The 26199-nt window shown below is 45.6% G+C and overlaps 1 protein-coding gene and 1 long non-coding RNA gene across 2 annotated transcripts; one reads left to right on the top strand and one right to left on the bottom strand.

Moving 5' to 3' along the window:
* Positions 1 to 20951, bottom strand: LOC106021725. The gene is made up of 6 exons (XR_001196911.3): positions 20825 to 20951; positions 3801 to 4203; positions 3233 to 3710; positions 2404 to 2451; positions 1835 to 1967; positions 1 to 388 (listed from the first exon to the last, which is right to left on the bottom strand). It is a non-coding gene; the product is annotated as an uncharacterized LOC106021725 (long non-coding RNA).
* Mzt2b (mitotic spindle organizing protein 2B) lies at positions 20433 to 26199 on the top strand. Its single transcript, XM_005077500.4, has 3 exons — positions 20433 to 21009; positions 21201 to 21340; positions 25917 to 26199. The coding sequence occupies exons 1-3, from the start codon at positions 20843 to 20845 to the stop codon at positions 26069 to 26071; spliced, it is 462 nt and encodes a 153-aa protein (XP_005077557.1). The 5' UTR covers positions 20433 to 20842; the 3' UTR covers positions 26072 to 26199.

The following is a 26199-nucleotide window of genomic DNA, read 5'->3' as shown; positions in this document are numbered from 1 at the left end:
TGAGAAGTCTTACTTTAATTATAGAGATAGTTTTGTTTTGTTTTGTTTTGCTTCCGAGACAGGGTTTCTCTCTGTGGCTTTGAAGGCTGTCCTGGAACTAGCTTTTGTAGACCAGGCTGGTCTCAAACTCACAGAGATCCGCCTGCCTCTTCCTCCCAATTACTGGGATTAAAGGCAAGTGCCACCACCTCCCAGCCTGCGATAGCTTCTTCAAGAAACCTGGGCTTGAAATCAGGGCTGAAGTACACACACAGGGTTCACAGCACTGAGGTACTGTGGCCAAACCTCCAACAAACTACGGGCTGCAGTTCTGTGTCCCTCCCCGGCAGACAGCAGAGCAGAGTCCCCTGCTGTCCTTCCAGACAATCAAGCTCTTCAGCAGACGCATCTGATGAGACAAAAGTCAAAGTCAAACACAGTTATGCATGAGCCTTCACTTGAATGCTGCTCCAGTAAAATTCTGAGAGCATGCCGAGAAACAGACCTCACACTTAAGAACAGTCTTTGTTTAAGATGAAGTGTTTGTAAATGTTTGTCTCTCTTCCTCCCTCTTCCTATCTGCTATCATGTGTGTGTCTGTCTAGGTGGAGTTGTATGACTTCATTTGTGTGTTCTGCAGCACTTGCATGTGTTGGCTTATGTGTGACTAATAAGGAATCTCAAGTGTTATCTTGTTTTCTGAGACACTTGCCTTGTAGCTAGAGGTTAGAAATTTGGCTAGATCATCTGCACAGGAATCTGTCTCTATCTCCATAGGCATGAGATTATAGGCTCACACTGCCATGCCAGGTTTTTATATAGTTGCTAGATCTGAGCTCATGCTTACAGAACAACTACTTTGTCTAGTTGATCTATTATCCCTGTCACAAGAAGTTTTGATGGCTAGATTATCATCTCATACTATCTCTCACGAGTGTATCATAGCCCAGAGAGCACATGGATCACAGAGCTTTGTGGTGGTCAGTCCTGTGTTGCTGCTCTGTACCAGAAGCACCAGCGACTGGAGATTGAGTATCCTCCCTGCATTGTGGGGTTTGTATGGCTTGTGGGACATACAAACTGAGATAGACCATTGGTTTTTTATCAATTTCCTTCCATGGTGAGCAGCTTGCAGAACCAGAGAGGTAGATAGAAAAGGTGTTAAGATCTGGAGTGTGGATTTGGTGGCTCAAAGAGGCACATTGGTGATCATCTCTTTTCCTGAGCAAAGTCCCCAAGGAAGATAAGACCTGGTGCCGTAGCACCACTGAAAGGATGTCACCTGATTTATTTATTTAGTGGTGACCCTAATGGATTCTGTAACTTTGTCTCTCAGGAACACATTTCCTTAACATTGCCTGATGTTAGGCAGCCTTTAGCTTGAGGGCAGATGGGCAGATCTATGGCTCAGGTTCTCTCCTTAACAGAGTACTCAGTCTGAGTACCCTGGTCCCCAGGGCCATTTCATTATAACAGGAGATAGATAGTGAGTAACAGTCACCCAGAGTTTGCCATTTCTACCACTCATGAGGAAGGCTGGGGAAAATCTTTCATTGCTTGTTTAGAAGATTTCCTAATTCAAGGAGCTCACTAAGAGAATATTCCCTAAACACCATGGTAGTGTGCACTGGGCCATGGCTTATTTTGCATTGACCTAGTATGTCATGGATACTCAGGGGCTGAGACTGACACACTGACACTAAGTTTGTACCAGTTGCTGTTATCTGCAGCTCCATGGCAATTAGGTTTCCTTCTAATCCTGACCCTGAGGGTGGACACTGGGCTCAAAGAAGCCCCAAGGATGCTGGCCTTACCTGGGCAGTGCTTATTTACAGCCCTGTCAAACACTACTTACCTATTCACTGTGGACAGCACGATCATGGGAGTTTACTTAATTGACGTCGAGGAGTCCCCTTGGGGACACGGAGTCTTTATGTTTGTGTAATCCTTGGAGGGGGAACAGCCCCGTGGGGCCTGAAGGAAGAAGGCTGTGAAGATAGAGAATGATGTCATCAGGCCAGTCAAAGACTGAGAACCGCAGAGAGGGGAAGAGGCTCCTGGGAATCATGTGGCTCTCTTCTCTCCAGCCACACCCTGACTCAGCACCCCGGGTCAGGAGCAGGTTTCCCAGGAAGCACCCAACTGCTGCACCTAGAAACAAACTAGAACTCAGCAGGGAGATGTGGTCAAGCCCCAAGTCTCCTTCAAGGAAATTTTGCTCCTTCTCCTGCTTGGCTATGGCCCCTGTCACCACCCCACACACTCATCCCTTACTTTTCTGCTGCCACACTGGAATTTCCTCTGGACAACTCCTCCTCATTCAGATGTATGCCCGTTACTCCTCCCTCTCTTACTGCCCTTCTCTCCTGGCGTGTCCCACCGGCCCCACTCCTCTTCTCCCCTCCCCTTCCCATGCCTCCTTACCGCCTAAGAGTAAAGAATGCAAGACTTCCTCGAATCTGCTCATTGCTTCTGTTGACAAAAAGGAGGGGAGACGTTGATGAGGACCCAGAGTCATGTAGGGCACTTACTTCTGTCCAGTGGACTACACAGGCGGGAAGGCTGCCTCTTAATAACAAGATGGTTATGTGGCAGACTTCTCTGTCTATCCACTAGCGCTGAGGGAAAAGTAATCTTAAAACAGTGGGGGAGATGTTTGCCTATAATCTGCAGTAGAGGAGGCGTACAGAGCTTGTACCCTGCTTGCTGGAGGTATCTGAGAGGTAACAAGAGGTTTGGGGCACACCTCCTTTCTGTTCTGGCCTGGTTCCCTCCAGTGTCTGTTATGCCCCACCAGGCCGAACACAGAACTGTGGTTTGGGGACCATGGGCCTGTGCCTCATCTTCGACCCTTGAAAAGACACAAACAAAGGACTGTTTCACTGACTTGGATATAGAAGGAATTAGAAAAGAGTGGCCAGTGCTGCCACGGCTCTCTCCACCAGATTCCTCCCTTCCTAACTGTGCTCCCTTTCACAAAGCCCTGCTTCCTCCCATCTCCCTGCATCCTTCTGCCTGGAAACAACCTCTGCTGTCTGCTTCTGGCTCAACTTCCCCAGACTCCTCATGAGCAGATTCAGTGGGAAAACTATTTCTAGGTTAATTGACACCTTATGATTCATGTCCTGTAAATGTGTGCAGCCTATCAGTGCCAAAGAGCCTTTGAAAACGAAACATCAAATACCCATGTGTATTTTGTGGCGTTGCTGCACCATTTCCTTGAACCCCATCTCCCATTCTTTTTCTCCCTTACCTGGATGCTTTATCTTTTGTACTGGGGCAAGAAGACAGCAACATAACCTTCAAAACAGGTTCCTACGCTGCCTCCTCACCCTCTTCCAGCCCCTCTGCTGTGCTTGCTGGAGGCTATGGGTGCCTCCTGGTGCTGCTCATTTGGATATGTGGATGAGTTAGGTCCTTGTGATTTCCATGTTGGTTGTTCCAATGGTGGGGAGGGGTCCTAGAGGGTATGATAGCCTGTGTTGTCTCTCTAACAGTATCATTCAAGTCTGCAGTGGTGGTGTTGTTAACGTCACTGTGATCCTGTGGTCCAGGGTTCCTTTCGCTGTTCCTGTCCTCCAAGAACCACTGTACATCCATTGTTGTGTGACCAAAAGTGATGGTCCTGCCAGTCTCCTCAATCTCAGCCTCCACATGTGCCCCCTCAGATCCATCACCAAACAAGACAGCGTTCTGTCTCCTCAGACTGTTTACTGATGCACACAGTCACCCTGTGGGGCAGAATTCACAGATGAGTTAATGTTCGATGTATAAATCAGGTGAGATGGACTTAGAGAAGCTTAGATACTTTTTGCATTTACCTCCTGGTCTCTTTTTCTTTTGTTGATGTCATAAATGTAGGCAGAGCCAGTTCATTCCAGCTCCTCTTTAAGGAGGAGGGAGGGAGGATGAGACTGCATGCAGGCCTGGTGACTGAGTGGTCCTTCTGATGAGGTCTCTTCGTCCAAGAAAATAACTTTTTTCTGGTGCAGGATATCATTTTCAGCCAGTGTCTCAAAAAAACTCTCCTTGTTCCAGCAGTTTCCAAGTTTTCCTCATGTGTTCCTCAGGGAACACATGATGTTCACCAGGGTGGAAATGGACCACTTTGAGCCTGTTCATCAGGATGCTGGTGGTACATTTGCCTCACTGAGATCACTCTAGGATCATTCCTCTGCCATGTCCTTCACCTTTTCAGGTGGAGAATGGCACCACCACAAGACTCTAGAAGTAAAAACAAAACAAAAGTAGATCTAGGAGACAAAGTTATGGCTACCAATTTGTATGTCATGAAAATAAAAGCTCTCTCGAGCATCCCAATGATGGCTCTTGGAGTCAGATATAAAAAAAAAACCAACCCAAACCCCAAAGGACTTATGAGAAAGCATAAAACAGATCAGAGATGGAACTAACTGGACACTTGAGGTTGAAACACATGGTAGAAAAACAAGGTATCATCCTTTGAAAGGATGAACCAATCTGAGAAATCCTTGACATGAATCACCCAAAGGAAGACACAAATTATTGAAATGTGAGATAGGAAAGAGTTGTGTGCCTGTCTACCTTCTACTCCAGAGTATTGACAATCCTCAAAGACAGATACTGCTCAATTCACAATCAGAAGTCACCACTAATATATCAGGATACCAAACATGCATCCCCTGCTGCCTACCCACTGTTGCACCCTGCATATGATGAGAAATTCAGGAGCTTATGGAACATGTGAAGAGATTGATATGGGTGCAAGACTGGAAGAGTAATACTGTCTCTCCCAACACTGACAGCCCAGGACCAATAGATTGAATAAACGATCTTACCTCTTGGCTCTAAGTGACAATGGAGGTCAATGATCCTCATGCTGCTTCACCAAGTACACAAGGTCAGATCATTCCAAACATTGTCAAAAGCCAGTACTACCCTGATGCCAAACCATAAGCACGCGGTCACACACACACACACACACACACACACACACACACACACACACGTATAACATGATGTTCTTGATGAACACCACGTGAAATGAGATTCTTTGTTCAAGATTGGTCAACAACACATGACAGAGATACTTCATGCCCACAGTCAGTTCAGCATGGAGATCTAGGATAATTCCACAGAAACACTGAGAAGATTTAACAGGGGAAGTCAAGGGAAGAGGCCATACTAAGTCACGAAGAATGAAATTTTGTTATTTTCTGAAACACACGTGGACATAGGGCTAGTTGTAATATGTAAGTTCCTGAGATATCCTGGGATTAACTAGAGCCATGCTTGGGTAGGTGGAATCTTAAACAAAAGGGTAAGATTGTAAGCACATGGCAGTGAGTGTTGCAATATAACACAGCAGATGAAAATCATCTGATGAGGGTGGCCTGAGCAGAAACACCAGAGACCTGAGGACTGCACACAGAGGATCCACATCCCAGCCCGAGGGGATTCAGCCCTCCCAGAGACTGCCAGCTTCCAAGTCCCATTCTACACCCATGGGACAGGCAAGGCTAGAGTCCAGCCTACTCAGAGTTTGCCAAGGTCCCATACTAGGATGGCCTCTATCCATTCAAGAAGAAAGCTACCGGGGTATTGGACCTGATCCCACACATTGGAAAGGAACCGTGGTCACATACCCACCAAGGGAGGAAGAGACTCCTTCTGCACCCACAGGAAGAAATGATGGGAAGGAGACAGTATGAAAGCATACTCACCAACAGAAAAACCAATATGACACCACCAGAAACTAGAGAATCTATACCGCAAGACCTGAACAGTCCATTGAAGAAGGCGCAGATGAGAAAGACCTTAAAAACAACTTCATGAAAATGATAGAGGCCCTCAAAGAAGATATGAGAAAATCCCTTAAAGACATGGAAGAAAAAACAAACCAAAAATACAAGAAATGGAGGAAAAAAACAATCCAAAAATGCAAGAAATGGAAGAAAAGACAAACCAAAAAATTCATCAAATGCAGGAAAGAGAGGAAAAGACAAAGTAAAAATTACAAGAAACAATTCAAACAGTGTAAGGGTTGAAAGCTGAAATAGAGACAATAAAAAAAAAACACAGTCTGAAGGAAGGCTGGCAATAGAAAAGCTGGGCAAACAGTCAGGTACTACAGATACAAGCATATCCAACATAATACAAGAGATGTAAGACAGAATCTCAGGTGTTGAAGATACACTAGGGGAAATAGATTCATCGAACAAAGAAAATCTTAAGTCCAACAAATCCCTAAGAAAAAATATCCAGGAAATATGGGATACCATGAAAAGACCAAACCTAAGAATAATAGGTATAGAAGAAGGTGAAATCCACCTCAAAGGGGTAGAAAACATATTTAACAAAATCATAGAAGAAAACTTTCCCAACTTAAAGAAAGACATGCCAATGAAAGTACAAGAAGCCTACAGAACACCAAATAGAGTGGACCACAAAAGGAAATCCCCTCACCACATAATAGTAAAAAACCCCAAACATACAGAATAAAGAAAGAATATTAAGAGCAGCAAAGGAAAAATGCCAAGTAACATACAAAGGCAAACCTATCAGAATCACACCTGACTTCTCCATGGAAACTCTGAAAGCCAGAAGGTCCTGGATAGATATTCTACCAACACTAAGAGACCACAGATGCCAGCCCAGACTGCTATACTCAGCAAAGCTTTCAATCACTATAGTTGGAGAAAACAAGATATTCCATGACAAAACCAGATTTAAACAATACGTATCCACTAACCCAGCTCTACAGAAAGTTCTGGAAGGAAAACCCCAACCCAAGGGAGTTAACTACAACCAGGAAAGCATAGGCAATAGATAATCCCACCTTACTAACAGCCAAAAGAAAAGAAAAGAGGTAGAAATCCACATATAATTCCACCACCATCAACTATTCCAAAACAAATAAGAATGAGCAATCAATGGTCATTAATATTCCTCAATATTAATGGTCTTAACTTTCCCATAAAGAGACAGAATGGATTCGAAGACAGAACCCATCCTTCTGCTGCATACAAGAAACACACCTCACCCTCAAAGGCAGACATTACCTTAGAGTTAAGGGCTGGGAAAAGATTTTCCAATCAAATGGACCCAAGAAACAAGCGGGGGTAGCAATCCTAATATCTAACGAATTAGATTTTTTGGGGGGCGGTTTATGAGACAGGGTTTCTCTGTATTGTTTTGGAGGCTGTCGGTCAAGCCCAGCCTCAAACTCACAGAGATCCGCCTGCCTCTGCCTCCCGAGTGCTGGGATTAAAGGCATGTGCCACCACCGCCCGGCTAGATTTTAAAATAAAATCAATCAAAAGAGATGAAGGAGGTCACTTCATACTCATCACAGGAGAAATTCACCAGGATGCAGTTTCAGTTTTGAACATCTATTCCCCAAATACAAAGGCACCCACGTTCATCAAAGAAACATTACTAAAACAAAGCCCCACACACTTATAGTGGGAGACTTCAACACCCCACTGTCACCTCTAGACAGGACTACCATACAGAAACTTAACAAAGAAGCAAAGGAACTAATAGAAGTTGACCCAATTGTGATTAACAGACATATTATATAGAACATTCCACCCAAATAAAAAAGAATATACCTTCTTCTCAACACCACATGGAACCTTCTCAAAAACCGACCACATGCTTGGCAACATATCAAACCTCAACAGGTACAAAGAAATTGGAATAACTCCATGCACCTTATCAGACCACCATGTGTTAAAATTAAAATTCATCAACAACACAAATTGCAGAAACCCTAAAAACTCATGGAAGTTAAATAATGCACAATTGCACCATTCCTTGGTCAAAGAAGAAATTAAAGACTTCCTAGAATTCAATAAGAATGAGAACACAACATACCCAAACTTATGGTACACTTTGAAAGCAGTGCTACGAGGGAAGTGCCCACATGAAGAAACTGGAGACTAGTTACACTAGAGAATTAACAGCACAACTGAAAAGCTCTAGAATACAAAGAAGCAATTTCACCCAGGAGGAGTAGATGCTAGGAAATAATCAAATTGAGGGCTGAAATCAATAAAGCAGAAACTAGGAAAGCAATACAAAAAATCAATGTAACGAAGAGTTTGTTCTTTGAGAAAATCAACAAGATAGACAAACCTTTATCCAAACTGACCAAACAACAGAGTGTGAACATGCAAATTAACAAAATCAGAAATGAAAAGGGGGACATAACAATGGACACTGAGGAAATCCAGAGAATCATCAGGTCATACTTTGAAAACCTGTTCCCCACAAAATTTGAAAATCTAAAGGAAATGGACAATTTTCTGGATAGATATCACTTGCCAAAATTAAATCAAGAACAGGTAAGCAATTTAAACAGACCTATAACCCCTATGGAAATAGAAGCAGTCATGAAAAGTCTCCCAACCAAAAAAAGCCCAGGTCCAGATGGGCTCAGTGCAGAATTCCACCAGAAATTCAAAGAACAGCTTATACCAATTCTCCTCAAAGTATTCCATGCAATAGAAGCATAAGGGTCTTGCCAAACTCTTTTTATGAGGCTTCAATAACCTTGATACCCAAGCCACACAAAGATACAACTAAGAAAGTGAACTTCAGACCAATATCCCTCATGAACACTGATGCAAAAATACTCAATAAAATACTAGCAAATCAAATCCAAGAACACATCAGAAAAGTCATCCACTATGATCAACTATGTTTCATCCCAGGCATGCAGGGTTGGTTTAACATACAAAAATCCATCAATGTAATCCACCATATAAACAAGCTGAGAAACAAAAATCACACGATCATCTCACTGGATGCTGAAAAAGCCTTTGACAAAATCCAACACCCCTTCATGATAAAGGTCTTGGAGAGATCTGGGATAACAGGAACTCACCTAAACATAATAAAAGCTATATACAGCAAACCAACAGCCAACATCAAACTAAATGGACAGAAATTCAATGCAATTCCTCTAAAATCAGGAACAAGACAAGGCTGTCCACTCTCTCCATACCTCTTCAATATTGCACTTGAAGTTCTAGCTAGAGCAATACGACAACAAAAGGAGATCAACGGGATACAAATTGGAAAGGAAGAGGTCAAACTTTCACTATTTGTAGATGATATGATAGTTTACATAAGTGACCCAAAAAAACTCTACTAGGGAACTCCTGCAACTGATAAATACTTTCAGTAAAGTGGCAGGACACAAGATCAACTCAAGAAAATCATTAGCTCTACTATATACAGACGATAAAAGGGCTGAGAAAGAAATCAGAGAAACATCTCCCTTTACAATGGCCACAAACAACATAAAATACCTTGGGGTAATGCCAACCAAACAAGTGAAAGACCTGTATTGTAAGAACTTTGAGTCTTTAAAGAAAGAAACTAAAGAAGACACCAGAAAATGGAAAGATCTCCCATGCTCTTGGATAGGTAGGATCAACATAGCAAAACTGGCAACTTTACCGAAAGCAATATACAGACTTAACAATGCAATCCCCATGAAAATCCCACAGACCTTGAAAAAACAATAATCAACTTTATATGGAAAAACAAAAGACCCAGGATAGCCAAAACAACCCTGTTCAACAAGGCAACATCTGGAGGCATCACCATCCCTGACTCAAGCTCTATTACAGAGCTATAGTCCTGAAAACAGCTTGGTATTGGCACAAAAATAGACATACCAATGGAATCCAATTGAACACCCTGACATTAACCCATACACGTATGAACACCTGATCTTTGACAAAGAAGCTAAAAGTATACAATGTACAAAATAAAGCATCTTCAACAAATGGTGTTGGCACAACTGGATGCTGGTATGTAGAAGAATGCAGATAGATCCATATCTATCACTATGCACAAAACTTAAATTCAAATGGATCAAAGACTTCAACATCAATCCAGCCACACTGAACCTCTTAGAAGAGAAAGTGGGAGGCACCCTTGAACGAATTGGTACAGGAGACAGCTTCCTGAACAGAACACCAGTAGCACAGACTCTAAGATCGACAACTAATACATAGGACCTCCTGAAACCTAGAAGCTTCTGTAAGGCAAAGGACACAGTCAGCAAGACAAAAAGGCAACCCACAGATTGGGAAAAGATATTCACTAACCCCACATTTGACAGAGGGCTGATCTCCAAAATTTACAAAGAACTCAAGAAGCAAGTCTCCAAAACACCAAAGGATCCAATTAAAAAGTAGGGTACAGAACTAAATAGAGAATTCTCAATAGGGGAGTCTAAAATGGCTGAGAGACACTTGAGAAAGTGCTCAACATCCCTTGCCATCCAGGAAATGCAAATCAAAACAACTCTGAAATACCATCTCACTTTCAGAATGGCTGAAATAAAAAACTCCACTACAGTTTATGCTGGAGGGGATGTGAGGAAAGGGGAACACTCCTCCACTGCTGGTGGGAGTGCTGACTTGTACAGCCACTTTGGAAATCAGTATGGAGATTTCTCAGGAAAATGGGAATCAGTCTACCACAAGACCCAGCAATTCTACTCTTAGGCATATACCCAAAAGATGACCATTCATACAAAGACGTCTGTTCCACTATGTTCATAGCAGCATTATCTGTAATAGCCAGAAGCTGGAAGCAACCTAGATGCCCCTTAACTGAAGAGTGGATAGAGACAATGTGGTACATTTACACAATGGAGTACTACTCAGTGGAAAAAAACAATGGAATCTTGAAATTTTCAGGCAAATGGATGACACTAGAAGAAACCATCCTGAATGAGGTAGCCCAGCCACAAAACGAAAAACATATACTCACTCATATATGGATTTTAGACATGAATCAGAGGATTGCCAGTCTACAATCTCACTGCCAGAGAGTCTGGGAAACAGAACCTTCATCCAGCGACTGATGAAAGCAGAGGCAGATACCCACAGACAAACACTGAATTGAACTCCTGGAATCCAATGTCAGGTTTGATCTGAACAGGACCAAAGACAAAAATTCAAGGAGATGCAGAAGGAAATGGCAGCTTCAGACGTCATTGCTGTTTTGAATCAGAGAGATCCAAACTTTCCTTTCATTTTTAGACTTTCCAGCTGACGGAGTCAGGCCCACCCAGTCCATCTCAGTTTGGGCCATTTCTTAGGGAAATGATCAGTAAACTTTGCAGAGTCCCTTCACACTACCATATAGATTCCTGTTTAATAAGGTGACACCTGGGACGTGTGCAGGCTGCACAAGGCACCACTCCCCACATCCCTCTGCTTCCCACTAGGGAGAAATCCTGCAAGCATATCCTAGATTGAAACATACTAGGAAGGAAGAAGTTGCAGACTACAGTTCAGTTGAACCAAGCACAGAGCGATCTCACTTGGAACTTGAAGCTTTGACCATATATGCTTTACTTTCCTTTGGTTTTGTTTTGCTTTTTACATTTACTTATGAACTCATACCATGGCATATATGTGGCTGTCAGAGAATAACTACAGGCATCAGTCCTGTGCTTCCATGTGGGTTCCTGGGATTGAATTTGGGTCATTAGCCTTTCCAGAAAGTACCATGTCACTGTTAGGTCCAAAGTGGGTCCCTTTACTGGTGTCAACTTGACACAAACTGGAATCATCAGAGATGAGGGAGCTTCAACTGAGAAAATTCCTCCTTAATATCTTGCTGTAGGCAAGCCTATAGGGTATTTTCTTAATTAATAACTAATGGGGAAGAGCCTAGCCCATTATGGGTGGTGCCATTCTTGGGCTGGTGGTTCTGGGTTCCATAAGAAATAAGGCTGAACAAACCACGAGGAGAAACTCAGTAAGCAGCATCCTCCATGGTCTCTGCATCATCCCCTGCCTCCAGGTGCCCATCATGCTTAAGTTCCAGTTCTGAATTTCTTTGATCATCAACCGTGATCTGGAAACATAAGCTGAATAAAACCTTCCTCCCCAAGTTGCTTTGGCCACAGCATTTCATCACAACAACGATAACCCTAGCTAACAAGAGCCCCACGAAGCAAAATGAGAGTCTGGGCTCACAGCAAGCTGGACTCTGACTGGGCGAACAGATGGATTGCTAGTGGAAAAACAAAATCCTAAAATCAATATTCCTCAGAAACTTGTGAATGAGTTTATGTTTGTCAGGAGGACCCATTAGTTCCCTTATCTGCACATTCCTGACGCTGGAGTCCAGCTTGTGAGAAACTTAAGCAGAAAGCAGGTTTGTAGAAAGAAGCTGAGAACAATTTTCCCTACATATGAATTTTTTTTAGGAAAGAGAGCCAGGGGAACATAGGTAGCTGGGCTCATGTTCAAGCCTTGAAGTGGGGAAGCAGGAAAAGCTATGCCAGAGGCAGCATGACAGGGTCTACGCAGGAGGGGAGAGAGCATGACTGGGAAACGGAGGGGAAAAGGGAGCCTTTCCCTATAGAGCCTGGACAGGAGGTGCTCTAGGAAAGTGAGCATTTTAGCAGACACATTGATGGGGTAATGGAGGGGGAGAGATGTTAACCCCCCCCTCCCAAAAGCTGAACCAGAAGGGACAGCTACCATGTACAGTTTTGCAGAAGTTGATGGACCAGACTGACTCCATCTTAAGGATGGAAGCCATTTTCTTAATAAGTTAGAACAAGTTAATTTTTGTTTGCTGCAAAATTCAAATAGACCATGCTTTAACCTGCCTCTGAATTTGACATGCTCCCTACACAGTGGATTTTTGACTCCTACCTTAAACTGTGATAAAATGGTCCACAAATTAATTTTAAATTGTTCAAAGAAGTAGCCAAAATTCCTCTGGAAATCCCCCAACCCTTGAAAATCCCTTAGCCTTGTGGGTTTTTTTGGACTATATAGACCCAACCTTCTCTTGAATCTGAAGCTATTTTTTTTTCAAGTCCTGATTTGGGAAGATAGCCCTGTCTTGACAGAAAATAAGACTTGGTTGGTTTGACTAATGAATTTGGGTAATGGACTTTACTCTAATTTGGTGGGATTAATAAATTTAGAAGGAATGAGGCATCAGTTGACTGGAAGCAACCATAGAGATGAGGGAAGTTGGAAGGTCGGGGGTGGGGGTGGGAGGCACAGGGAGTGGAAGGGAGGAACATCCTGTTGGAGGAGTTTTGTTTCAGATGGCATAGGAGCGAGCTCTCTTTCTGAGATAATGACAGAGGAGGGTCAGCTGGTTGCTTTCTGTCTCTCTGAGCTAGCATTTGGCTCTTGAGTCTTTATTGGTAAAATAAAATGATACAGACTTAGTTAAAACAACATTTGCCTCCCTACGTGGAGGCGTGGAGATGGCTGAGGTGGTGGCAGCTACAGGTGAAGGCTGTCCCGGGCTGCAGCCTCAGCAGTGAGGCATCGATGGCTGCAGAGGTGCAGTCAGCGGCTGAGGCAGTGGTAGCATCAGGTGCAGATGCTGTACGGCAGATAAAAAACAATCCATCATGATGTAAAATGTTTTAATTTTTTACTGAAAAATTTTAGTGTGTGTATGTGAGCATGTGTCCACTCAAGCACACACACACACACACACACACACACACACACACACACACACACGTAAAGGTCAGAGGATAACTCTCGGAAGTCATTTCTCTGTTTCCATTATTAGGTTCCAAAGATCAAACTCAGGCTGTCAGATGTGGCAGAAAGCTATTTAACCACAGAAAACCACCTAACATACTACATCTGTGTGTGTCAGAGAAGCTTCATCAGGCATCAGCCCAAGGCTGCGGCCAGGGCACTAAGGGGACTGAGTTAGCCATATGTAGTAAGCTGTTTCAACACAGGAACACTTTCCGAGTATGGGGACTTATGCCTGTATCCCAGGACAGAGAGGCTGAGGTAGGAGTATTGCTGTGAGTAGAGGCCACCCAGATCTACAAAATACATTCTAGGGCAGCTTGGGCAGAATGAGAGACTATGTCAGAAAAACAAATGAAGACAGAAAAAACAAAAATCAGAAACAGACATGAAACAGCCATGTGCTAACTGGCTGCCCAAAGTTGACCAGCCTGTGCTTCTCTGGGGTCACAGCCAACACTGTTCCCTACAATTTTATATAGTACATTGTCCAGGCTCCATGTGACATGCTTAGTTTATATAGTCAGCTTGATGTCATCTGGGAAAAAGGCATCCCAGGTGAAGGAGTGCCCAGATCAGGTTAGCCCGTGGCTATGCGATGTCTGTGGGGAATTGCCTGGACTGGTGACTGATGTGGGCTGGCCCAGGTCACTGTGGCAGGCCCCATGCAGCCTCTTCAGCTGGGAAGGAGAGCACAGAATATAAATTTGGAGGGACAAAGAACGTGAGTAGGAGCCTGGCTCCTGGGGCAGCACATGGTCCAGCCTGAGAGCCTCAGGTCACTCTTTGTCACCCAGTTAGTACAAAACTTGTGTATTCTGTTTTGACATTGTATTTTGATTTCTGTCATAACGTTTCATTCTGTAGCCTAAACTGACCTAGAACTACGTAGCTCAAGCGACCTCCGATTCTAATGAGGCCTCTAGACTGGTGATTCTCAACCTTCCTAATGCTGTGACCCTTTACTTCAGTTCTTCATGTTGTGGTAACCCCAACCATAAAATTATTTCATTGCTACTTCATAACTAATTTTGCTACTGTTATGAATTGTAATGTAAACGTCTGGTATGCAGGATATCTGATATGTGATCCCCGAAGGGGTCCCAAACCACTGCTCTAGATGCACCTTGTTTGGACATTATCTTGGGATCAGGAAAGGTATGTATGTGCCTCAGTCTGGCCTCCCCTCAATAAAGCAGCATTCTGGGGCGTTCTTGTCAGTGTGGGGCAGTGCCACCTTGGGAAAGAGGAGAGTGGTGCCCTGCTGTGTCACTGGGAGCTTCCGCCTCCTTAGTCCAATTCGCCCACTGCAGATGGTGGCTGGACTGCTGCAAAGCTGGCGTTTCTGGGAGCGGTCACTCCTGTTGCCGCATTTGCACCTCTGCCTAGCATTGGCTGGCTGTGTCCAGTGCGACTTCTGGAGAGAATCGACTCTGTATCTGATCACCTCACATAAAACACGGATGGCAGGCTGAGGAGCCAGGTTCACCCACGTCTAGCTTGTGAACCAATGAGGTTACTGGGGGTGACTTTCAGGAGATGTGCTGAAGGGTTATTCGCAGGATCCCGCGTGATGGCGTGTGGACTCTGTAGTAGAAGTTTCATGAACACTCGGCAGGCAGCTTCACAGCACAGCCTCCGCCCCCACAGCAACTGTTTGACTGGATAACTCAGGGAGAGACCTCGTGAACTCCCCAGGCCCAGGCAGCTTCATCACCCTCCCTCCTCTGCTCCCCTCCAGGAGGAAAGGCTGCAGTATGGAGGAACGAGTTTCCCAGGAGTGACACACAGTGCAGGTGCCATCCCAACACTCAGGAGGCCGAGACAGGAGGATCATGAGTTTGAGGACAGCCTGGGCGATGTAACAGAACCCTCTCTAAGAAATGTTTCCAAGGAGAAGGCAGAAAACCAAAACTTTGTTCAATTTCAGTCCTAAACTGGTGAAGATTGATGGGGTGACGTAGCTCCTCAACAACAACCCTGGACTGGAGGGATGGCTGTGTGGGTGAGAGCATCAGCTTCGAGCTTGAGGGCCCGAGGTTAAGAACCCTGCCTCCTCATGGATACACAGAGCTGGGCAAGGCTGTGTGTGCATCTGTAACCCCATGTTGTACGTGTGGGGTGTAGTAAGAGATAAAAAGATTGCTGGAGCTTGATGGCTGTCAGTTTTGTTCCAGGATCCAGCAGAGAGCCTTTCCCAGAGGAATAAGGTTGACAGTGATGGGGCAGGACACCTGATGTTCTCTGTCCTCCACACATGCAGAGGGGCACGGTATGCAGGGGCTCACAGTGTGCACATACATAGTCTGATAACACACTATGCAGGGGCTCACGGTGTGCACATATAGTAAAATACTATGCAGATACATTTGAAAAAAACAAGAAGGGATATATAAGAGGGCTTGGAGGGAGGAGAGGGAAGGGGGAAATGATACATTATAATCTTAAAAATAAAAGAAAAAACGAGGATACACATACAATTGATGCCTGTATGTGTGATTATGTATGAATGCACATGTGAAGATTAACAAGCGTGTAAGTGGAGAGTGTGAATGTGTGCAAGGGGGTAAGAGTACATGAAAGTGCTGTCCTGTGTAAGAGTTTGTAAGTTTTGGCGCATGCCTGTGCAACACTGTGTTTAGGATTAGATTCGGTGTTGGGGAACATTATTTTAAGATGTGTGACTTTGGCTTACGCAACATTTGCTTAACTCTGTGAAGCTGTGCTACTGTGCCTGTCTAAAACACCTGATGGTGAAATAAATAGCTGAATGGCCAATAGCAAGGCAGGAGCAAGGATAGGCGGGGCTGGCAGGCAGAGAGAATAAATAGAAGGAGCATCAGGAGAATGAGGGGAAGAGGACATCAGGGGTCAGCCAGCCACCCAGCCACCCAGCCAGTCACAGAGTAAGAAGGAAAGTAAGATATACAGAAGTAAAAAAGATAAAAGCCCAGAGGGAAAAGATAGACGGGTTAATATAAGTTAAGAAAAGTTGGTTAGAAACAAGCCAAGCTCAGGCCCGGCACTCATAAGTAAGAATAAGCCTCCATGTGTGATTTATTTGGGAGCTGGGTGGTGGGACCCCCAAAAAACTAAAGAGTAAAAAGAGTAAAACAATGCACAATAATTTAGGCTTAGGGTGAGTGATAGAATTACAGGAGGTAGTTTAGAAAGATCTGGGCTTCATTTAGGCCTTTGTTTATGGTTCTGTTACTGTTAACAGTTATGTCTACACCTAATGCTTGATACAGAAATAAGATTGAGGTTAGGGCTTGGGTTAGAGTTAGGAAGTATTAGGTACAGCACGAGCGAGGGTTAGGCTTAGTGCTGTTTAGGTCTCAGGTTGACTATGGATAGGGTCTGGGTTAGAATTAGAGTTATGCTTAAGATTATTAATTAGGTTAGGGTTAAGGATAGGTTTAAGGACAGAGTTAGAAACAAGTGTGTGACACTGTGAATTTGTGTGAGACCGTGTGTGTATAAGCACGAGTGTGGGTGAGTGCAATAGTACCTTCGAGTGTCTTGATGGGTTTGTGTGATAAATTGGTGTGTGATTTAGTGTACATGAGGGTAGGACTGCGTTTCTCTGGGTATGTGTGCATGCAAAAATAAGTATGTGTGACTGTAGGTGAGAAAAGAAAAATATTCAAGAGAGTGAGTCCACATGAGTATCAGTGGCAGAATGTATGCTGAGTGTGTGTTTTGTAGTGTGCGAGTATATAACATCAAGCTTAATTTACATTCAATTGCTGGGATAGACATAGAAACAAAAGCCACTCTGGAAGGAAGTGTTTGTTTCAGCTTACAGGTTAATCCCCCAGGGAAGGACGGCAGGGGAGGAACACAGAGCAGGACCTGAGAGCAGAAACCACGGAGAAAGGCTGATACTGGCTTGTTCCTCTGGCTGGCTTCTCCTAGTGTGCTCAGTTACCTTTCTTCTACAGCCCAGGTTCATGTGCTCAAGCATAGCCCCGCCCACAGTGGGTTGGCTCCTCCTTCATCAATAGTAATGAAGACAAGGACTCAAGATATGACCACAGGCCACCTGACAGGGACAGTTCCTCAATTGAGATTTCTTCTTCTCAGCTAATATCTAGGTTTATGTTAGCTCATAAAAACTAACAATCACATGGCATATATTATGTGCAAGGATGTATGAAGAATGTGTAAAGGTATAACTGTATGACAATGTTTACATGTCTTTAGTCATTTCTGTGTGAGACTGTGTGTTTAACACTTCATTTAAGTTTGAAGTTGTGTGAGCATTCAACAGTGTGAGAACATATAATTGTAAGCAAAATGGGAATAACTGTGAGTGTAAGACATTGTAAATACATGTGAGCATATATTTCTTATATTTTTGGTTGTGAGCCTAAGCCTTTAACGGCTGAGCTATCTCCCCAGCCCGTGAGCATATATTTCTAAGGGTGAAATAATGTGTAAAATATGTGCCTCAGTTAGGGTTTCTATTCTTGTAATAAAACACCATAACCAAAATCAACTTGGGGAGGAAAGGGTTTAATTCATCTTGTAGGTTGTGATCCATCATCTGGGGATCATATGAACTCAAGGCAGGAACACAGATGCAGTAACTGATTCAGAGGCTGTGGAGTAGTGCTGCTTACTGGCTTATTTCTCATGGCTTGCTCCGCCTGCTCTCATGTACCATGAAGGGCCCCTGTCCAGGTGTGGCACCGCCAATAGTCAGCTGAGCACTGACATCAATCAAAAAAGAAAAAAGAGATGGGACATAAGTTGCCCAATATGATGGGGACATTTTTTCTATTGAGGTTCCCTCTTCCTAATGCATGCCATGTTGACATAACACTAGCCAACACAATGTAAAAGTATGTGTGTGTATATGATTGTGTGTGAGCATGACAATGTGAGGGAGTACTACACTGAGTGTCTAAGTGTGTATTAATACAAGAGCCCTCAACTACCCTCCCTCAGCCTATACAATCTAGCTGCACTGGTTGGTTTTGTGGGTCAACTTGGGCACAAACTAGAGCCAGCAGAGGAAGGAGCCTCAGCTAAGGAGCCTTGATGAGATCCAGTGTAAGGCATGTTTTTATTAGTCATCAATGGGAGAGGGCCCAGCCCGTGATGGGTGGTGCCATCCCTGGGCTGTTGGTCCTGGGTTTTATAAGAAGGTTCTGAACAAGCCATGAAAAGCACACCAGGAAGCAGCACCCTCCACGGCCTCTGCATGGGCTCTTGCCTCCAGGATCCTGCCCAGTTTGAGTTCCTGTCCAGACTTCATTCAGTGATGAGGATCAATGTGGAAATGTAAGCCAAATAAGCCATTTATATCCCCACTTGCTTCTTTGCCATGGGGCTTCCTTGCAACAATAGAAACCCTAACTAAGACACTAGCCCTCTGGCATTTTCTGGAGTGGAAGCCATGCTTGATTAGGGGAGAACTGTATGCAAATGGCCAGGTGAGTGACTCAAGTGAGGGTCCAATGACACTACCTTGACCTTTCTCCCATGAAGGAATACCAGCTATCCATGGGCCTGAGGTGATACAGTCTTACAAACAACTGTTTTGCTGGGATAGTGCTGTACAACATCTGGATTTGCCTCCTGTTTGTACTCTTGGGGGTTCTGAACAATATGAGCTGGGTCCTGGAGTCACCAAACTACACCCTCAAGCCATCACCCCATGAGAAACTAAAGAGGCAGGGCCTACAGGTACATCATGGCCACTGCTCTGCAAAAACCTGAGGAAATGTTCTGGAACCCTGCAAGCAAACACCTGGGTGTTCCACCCTGGGAAGCTGGTGTGAGACTAGATGCACAGAAACCCTGTAATGTTTGTTCCTGGAGCCAAACTCATTCCCCACAGTCCACATCGACTCTTCACAATCACCAGCAGCTTCCTGTCACCAAGATCCACACTTGTGACAGATGCCCCAATTAACATGGAAATCATGTCTACAGCATGGAGGGCAAGGAAGACAAATCCATCTCAGGGATTTGTCCTGGTGACTGGTTAAAGGTTCACCAAGCGTATGTGGTGAGAAGCAAAGAGGACCAGCAGATCCAGGGAAGCTGTGTCCAGTGCAGGGGACAGAAGAGATAGACTGAGTACTGAGTAGATGCTCTGAACTCTCCCAATGGACAATGGACAATGTTTTCTAAGAATGGAGACTATTCGTCCCATATATCTTTTTTATTGGAAATAATTTTTTTCATCCCCTATTATCTGATTCTGGTTTCCCCTCCCTCATCTCCTTCCTGATCCTCTCCACTCCCCACATATTGAACCCAAAGCCTTCTTTCTCACTAGCAAACAAACAGGCACACTGAAAGACAAAACAAAACAAAACAAAAAAACTCAAACCAAATCGAAACAAAACAGAGAAAAACAAAGATAAAGCACAAGAAACGTACACAGGCAGATGCACACACGCAAAACCCATTAAAACACGTAAGTGGGAATCCTAATACATAATCAAAGGACGAGTAAGATCTTAAAAATGGCCAAGCAGAGCATTATGAGACAAAACATTTCTCAGTGTGCCACTGTACAAATCTTAAAAGCCGTGAACCCCCACCCCCCTTTCCCTCTGCGTGGGCACTCCTTGGCTGGCTCCTCAGGTCTCAACCGTAGCCGATCAGGAATTTTCCATTGTCATCACACAGGCCAAGCTGACTTGCTGAGTTCATCTCTGGCCATTGCGCCGCTCCACCTAGCTTCAAAATAGCCGCCACCAGCCAAACTAAACTGAAAACGCCTTATCGAGCACTGCGTCATCAAGCCACGCCCCCTGCCTAGTGGGAAAACCGCCTCCACCAAAAAGGGAAGGAGCATGCGCAAAGCAAAAGACAGCAGCGGTTGGCCACAAAGGCGCGTGCGCAATGATGGCGTCAGACTCTTTTACGCCTAAATTTATGTATTCGGGGGGTGTGGGGGGGAGGAGTGTGTGTGTGCGGTATAAAAGCAAAAGCTATTTAGGGACTCTTGGCAGAAGAGATGATTGCATGTAATCATGAATGCCCTTCATCCACGAGGCATTTACCGCGTACCCAGTATATGCCAGGCAGTTCTGGGTGTTGCTACCTAAGCGAGTGGTCTATAAAGGGTCTGATCGCCACACAGCGTACAGCCTTCCATCACACTATCCCCCTGCCTAACACACTGCCCTGTGCACAGTACAAGTCAGGCAATCAGCTAAGCAGATTCCTCCCGAACCCGCCCTCAATGCTGGAGCAGCCCCCGCAAGACCTGCGGCGACCCGGCAGGGAAACGAGTGGCCAGTAGGAGGCGCTGTGGAATCTCCGGGCGGCCCGGATCCAACGCTCACCCTTTTCAGGCTACGCTGATGGCGGCAGCGGGTGGTGGTGCTGCACTCGGGACATCCACAGGGCTGGAGGCGGCGACGCTGCAAAAGCTAGCGCTTCGGCGGAAGAAAGTGCTGGGGACCGAGGAGATGGAGCTGTACGAGCTTGCACTGGCTGCCGGCGCCGCCATCGACCCTGAAGTGTTCAAGTGAGAAGGGAGGGTCGGGGATTCGAGCTCATTCTTGCAGATAAGCCTGCTTCAGGACCTCTCCTGCTGGCATCCACTACTCTGAAAACTCCCGCGTCTCTGTACGGGTTTTCAGGGCGGTGGCCCAGCCGGCGCGGCTCATGGAGCAAGGCTTGCAAGTTTCACTGGGCACCGCTTTTGCTTTCTCTCAGGATCCTGGTGGACTTGCTGAATCTGAATGTGGCTCCCCTGGCCGTCTTCCAGATACTGAAGTCCATGTGTGCCGGGCAGCGGCTGACCAGCGATCCCCAGGACTCGGTACCCGTATCTCTGTCCACATCAGAGACTCGAGGTTAGAGGTTGGCCGGGTACTTCCGGTGGAGGGTGGCAGGGATAGAGGAAGGGCCGGAGAACCGATGGCTGGCTTGCCTCAGAACGGCTCAACATGTCTGTGGGTCTCCAGCCAGGGTCTGCAGACCAATTCAACTTCCAGGGACCTTAGTTAGCTCCACATTTGGGATTGTACCGCTGGATCAAGGACTGGTTTAGGTAGGCGAGAGGCTTCTGTCTGACACCTTCCCACCTCTTCATCATGCCTTCACAGCTACTGACTGGAATAAGTATTGCTTTGGTCTCCATCTACCTGACAATTACAGCCCCAGGAAATACTCAGAGAACAAGGCAGACAGACAACTCCTTACCTACCCTTTCCAGGCCCAAGTCTAGCTCCCCTTCATCTCCGGCCAGACCTGGACACCTCCCATGGGGATTATTTGGGTTACAGGATTCTGCCTGCCTTGGAACCTACAGGAGAAGTCTGACAGAAAGGTTATCCCAGCGCTCAGGTGTGAAGGGCTCCCCTGCTCCTGTGGTCGTGTCTGGGATGGCGTATATGCAGATGGAGGTAGCCAGGGTGTAATGGAAGGATCTCAGGTCCCCGCATCTACCCTCTCTGTCTGTTGCATCTGCTCTCTTTGGCTGTCGGAACTCTGAAATACAGCTCCCAGGCCAGTGGATGGAGGTCCAGTGCTGATCCCCGCCTGGAAGCAGGGGAAGAAGCCGGAAGGCATCCAAGTGGGGTAAAGCGCCCACCTGACCCAGTGAAGGGAGACTGTCAGGCCTGGGGACCCACACATACTCAGCGACCCACCCTCTTTCTGCCTCTGCCTCTCTGGCCTCTTTGCTGGGAACGGAAGCAAGGCCGTTCTTTTCCTCGGGCCTGCAGCTCCATTTCCACCCTATGGCCCAGCTGCCATGCCGGCCTCTCTGCTCCCGTGCCTCTGGTTCTTTTGCTGCCCGTTTTCTCCTTTCACTGGCATTTTTGTTGTCTTATCTCTGGGTTTGAGGTTGATGTGCACTCTGGAAAGCACCACTGTTCTCACAAGGCCTGGGCAGTGTAGACCTTTCCAGCCATGCAACTCAGAAGCAGGACCTGTTTTCTTGCTCAGTTTACCAAACCCTGGACTGGCACTCCAGGATAAGACCAACACTCCCACACTGGCACACTTTAAATATCCCTACTCCAGGCAGAGGACGTAAGGCAGGGGCAACGAGGAGGCATCGTGGTGTGCTGTTGGGAATGTGGCCCAGCCTCTTAAGCACTGCCCCTCAGCTGAATTCAAAGTATGGAAAAGGGAACAGACGCTGCCCCAAGCCTCCTTGGCAACACCATAAGAGTGACATTTTCTGGTCACACACACACACCTACTCGTAAACTGAGTTTTCTTGAATACCTCATTTGTGGGCTGGGATAACCTCCAGGTATCAGCAGGTATGGCAAGGTCAGACATCCAGAATTAGGGTGTGTGAGCTCCTAGGGTTATTGAGTCACCCCTCTTCCTTGTCCTCCCTATATTGCTCACCTTTGTTCCAAGTCCATCTTTAGGTTGGGAGGGTTGAGGAGAAGGGATGGGGATAGGCTACAGGAGTAAATGAGGGGTTTCTGGAGAGGACAGGAACCACAGAGTTGTTAGCTCTGGAGGGTTTAGTCCTAGAAGGTCCTGAGGGCCATGGTATCAATCTGAGACTTAGAAATAATGGCTGATGTGGAAGAGGTGAGGGGGAGCAGGGCAGAGGTGGAGCTAGACCTTAAATGTGCTGTAGCTCAAGGCTACCAGGTGAGGCACAGAGATCTCTGCCTTGTGTCTTAGCGTCCATACACACGGACCTTTCAGCCACCCTCTCAATAACCGTTATGGGATGGAGAAAGTAACAGGAGTGGCCAAGGTGATCCAGCTGGAGGGGTGAGATGACCTGTAAATGACAAAGTTTGTGGCCATGGGTGGCGTGGCGATAGCTTTCCTGTAGGAACTAGATTGGTGTTGCTCCAGGCCATGAGTTAGAGCCTCCAGAGTCTGTAAGAGGCTGCAGGCACAGCAAGACCATCTGGATCTCTGGACCCTGGCTGTCTAAGTTGCCCTCAATAAATCACCCACGTCTATCAGAGAAATGGGAAATGATGGAGCAGAAGCTGGCCACAGTGGTCTTCAGTCTTGCCGAGGAAAGTAGCTTTAGGGAAACTGCACAGTTTGAAAAGCAGCCCCTCCAGAAAGTACAAGGTGAAACTTGGCGTGTGAAAGCCAGAAATCTCACATAAACTGCACTGTCCGGTAAGTGCCTTGAGCCAGAACGGGGCAGCTATTGTTGAGGCTGGGTATTGGGTGGTATGAAAATTAACACAACAGCTTGTGAGTAAATACATGTGGGCATGTTGAGATGGTAATACAGTTGTCCCTTGATAGCTGTAGGGATTGATTCCAAGACCCCCCCATACAAACACCAAACTCCACAAACGCTCCACCGCCTTCCGTAAAGTGTGTGCCCTTGTGCACGCTTGCTTCCTGTCTTCCTCCATCCTGCCATCTTTTCTGTGCTGGCCGGGAACTTAGGTCTTCTGGACTATGTTCTGCCCTCAAACCCTGCCACATAGGTTTTCTGCATACTAGGCAGGAATCGTTGTTGCAGAACGTTTTAATCAGGCAAAGATGTGCTACTTTTGTTTATGCTGCAGAATGTTACTTTAACTGTGTAAAGGTGTGTTACTCTTTTTTGGGGGTGGTGGTTTATTTTTTGAGGCAGGGTTTCTCTGTATTGTTTTGGAGGCTGTCCTGGAACTCGCTCTGTAGACCAGGCTGTCCTCGAACTCACAGAGATCCACCTGCCTCTGCCTCCTGAGTGCTAGGATTAAAGGTGTGCGCCACCAACCCCCAGCAGGTGTGTTACTTTTGTTTGTGCTGCATTTGTTCAATTATGTAAGGATGTGTAGCATCAGTTTGACCTTGCCTGCCTAAGACACCTGATTAGTCTAATAAAAAGCTTAACAGACAATAGCTAGACAGAGAAAGAATAGGCAAGGCTGGCAGGGAGAGAGGATAAATAGGAAGAAAAATATAAGCTCGAGAAAGAAGAACGAGGAACAAGAGAAGGAGGGACATGCCGGGGGCCAGAAGCGTGGCAGCTGTCAGCCAACCAGACATAGAGACAGCAAGAAAGTAAGATACGGTAAAAAGACTCAAGGCCAAACAGTTGAAGAGAAACAGGTTAAGTTATAAGAAAAGAACTAAGCTAAGGCAGAGCATCAAAACTAATAATAAGTCTCTGTGTCATAATTTGGAAGCTGGTTGGTGGTCTAAAAGAAAAAGCCTGGTCCAAATTATGCCACTGAGCTACATCCCCAGACCTTTCCGATATTTGTCTCACGCATACTGGGCGTACAGGTATCTGGCACACACGAATGCACACACACAACATGAAAGTAATGTCCTTCCGTATCTCTTCTAATTAGCTTTGGTTTGAAATCTATTTTGTCAGATACTAAAAATAGCAACACCTGCTTGCTTCTTGGGTCCAATTACTTGGAACACCTTTTCCATCCTGTCACTCTAAGGTGACTTCTTTCCTGACAGTGAGGTATGTTTCATGGGTGCAGCAGAAAGACAGATCCTGTTTTCTAATCCAGTCTGTTAGTCAGTGTTTTTATTGAGAGAGTTGAGATCATTAATGATGAGTTATTGGTGAGAAGTGTTCATTACTTCCCGTTGTTTATTGTTATATTGTGGGCTTTTTTTCTTCTTCCTTTTAGTTGTTCTGGGATTGTTCCTTCTGTCCTTCTCCTTAGGCTGACTGCCCCCCCCGTGCCTTTTGTAGAGCTTGATTGAAATTATTTAAGTTTGTTTTTTAATGGGAAATGCTTTCTTTCTCTGTCAATTGTGATAGACACTTGTGCTATGTATAGTAGTCTGAGCTTGCATCTGTGGTTTATAGAGTTTATAGAACATCTGTGCAGGCCCTTCTGGTTTTAGTCTCCACTGAAAAGTCAGATTGGGTCCTTTTTCTCTTGTAGCTTTTAGTGTACTTTCTTTGTTCTGAACTTTCAATGTTATAATGTGTCATGGGGAATTTCTTTTCTTTCCTATGAATTGGTGTCCTGTATGCGTCTTGTTCCTCGGTGGGCACCTCCTTCTTTAGATTGATACAGTCCAATGGAAAGTCCAAGAATCAGTAGTTGTTCAGTTTACAGGATTGACTGTCTCGGCATTTGCAGTCTGGTGCTGGAGTCCCCGAGGTTTGCTAAGAGCTCGTGGGCGTCAGTCTAGGTGGGACTCCAGGAGAAGTAGATTCTAACAGCAGCAGAGGAATGCCTCAGCAGCAGGGTGGATGAACAGGGAAAATGGGAACAAGCAGGCAGAAGGCAAGAGCTCCCTTCTTGCCTGCCCTTTCATGTAGGCTGCTACCAGATTTGATGTTGGTCTTCCCACTAAGATGATCCCTTACCGATCAATGTGCCGGCATTTTAGGTGTCAGTTGATTCCAGATGTAGTCAAGTTGACACCCAAGATTGCCACTCACATTTCCCAGGCAACCAGATGGTGAGTGTGCTACAGCCAGAGTCTGCCCGGTCCTAACTATTGGCTTCTCTGTCTTTTCAGGAAGAAACAGGGGTGGTCCCACTCTTGGCAGTGTGCCCACAGTGGCAGAACGTGGAAGCCGGGAAGGACCCATCCAGAGGATGCCACGCCAGCCCAGTGCCACCAGGCTGCCCAAGGCAGGACCTGGGAAAAGTAACTCCCGGAGCAGCACGTAGGCCAGAACAGAGGCTGCACTGAGCTCCGCAGTGGAGGAGATGCTGCTGGCTCTGCACTTCAGCCTTCCTGAGGAGCTGAGCATCTCTCTGCCACTTTTGGATTCTAGTAAAGCACAGATTTGGACTGA

The sequence above is a fragment of the Mesocricetus auratus genome, unplaced genomic scaffold (assembly GCF_017639785.1).
Source record: "Mesocricetus auratus isolate SY011 unplaced genomic scaffold, BCM_Maur_2.0 contig_2450_pilon_subseq_1:77716_obj, whole genome shotgun sequence".
Lineage (NCBI taxonomy): Eukaryota > Metazoa > Chordata > Mammalia > Rodentia > Cricetidae > Mesocricetus > Mesocricetus auratus.
This window is presented reverse-complemented; position numbering and strand designations above follow the sequence as displayed.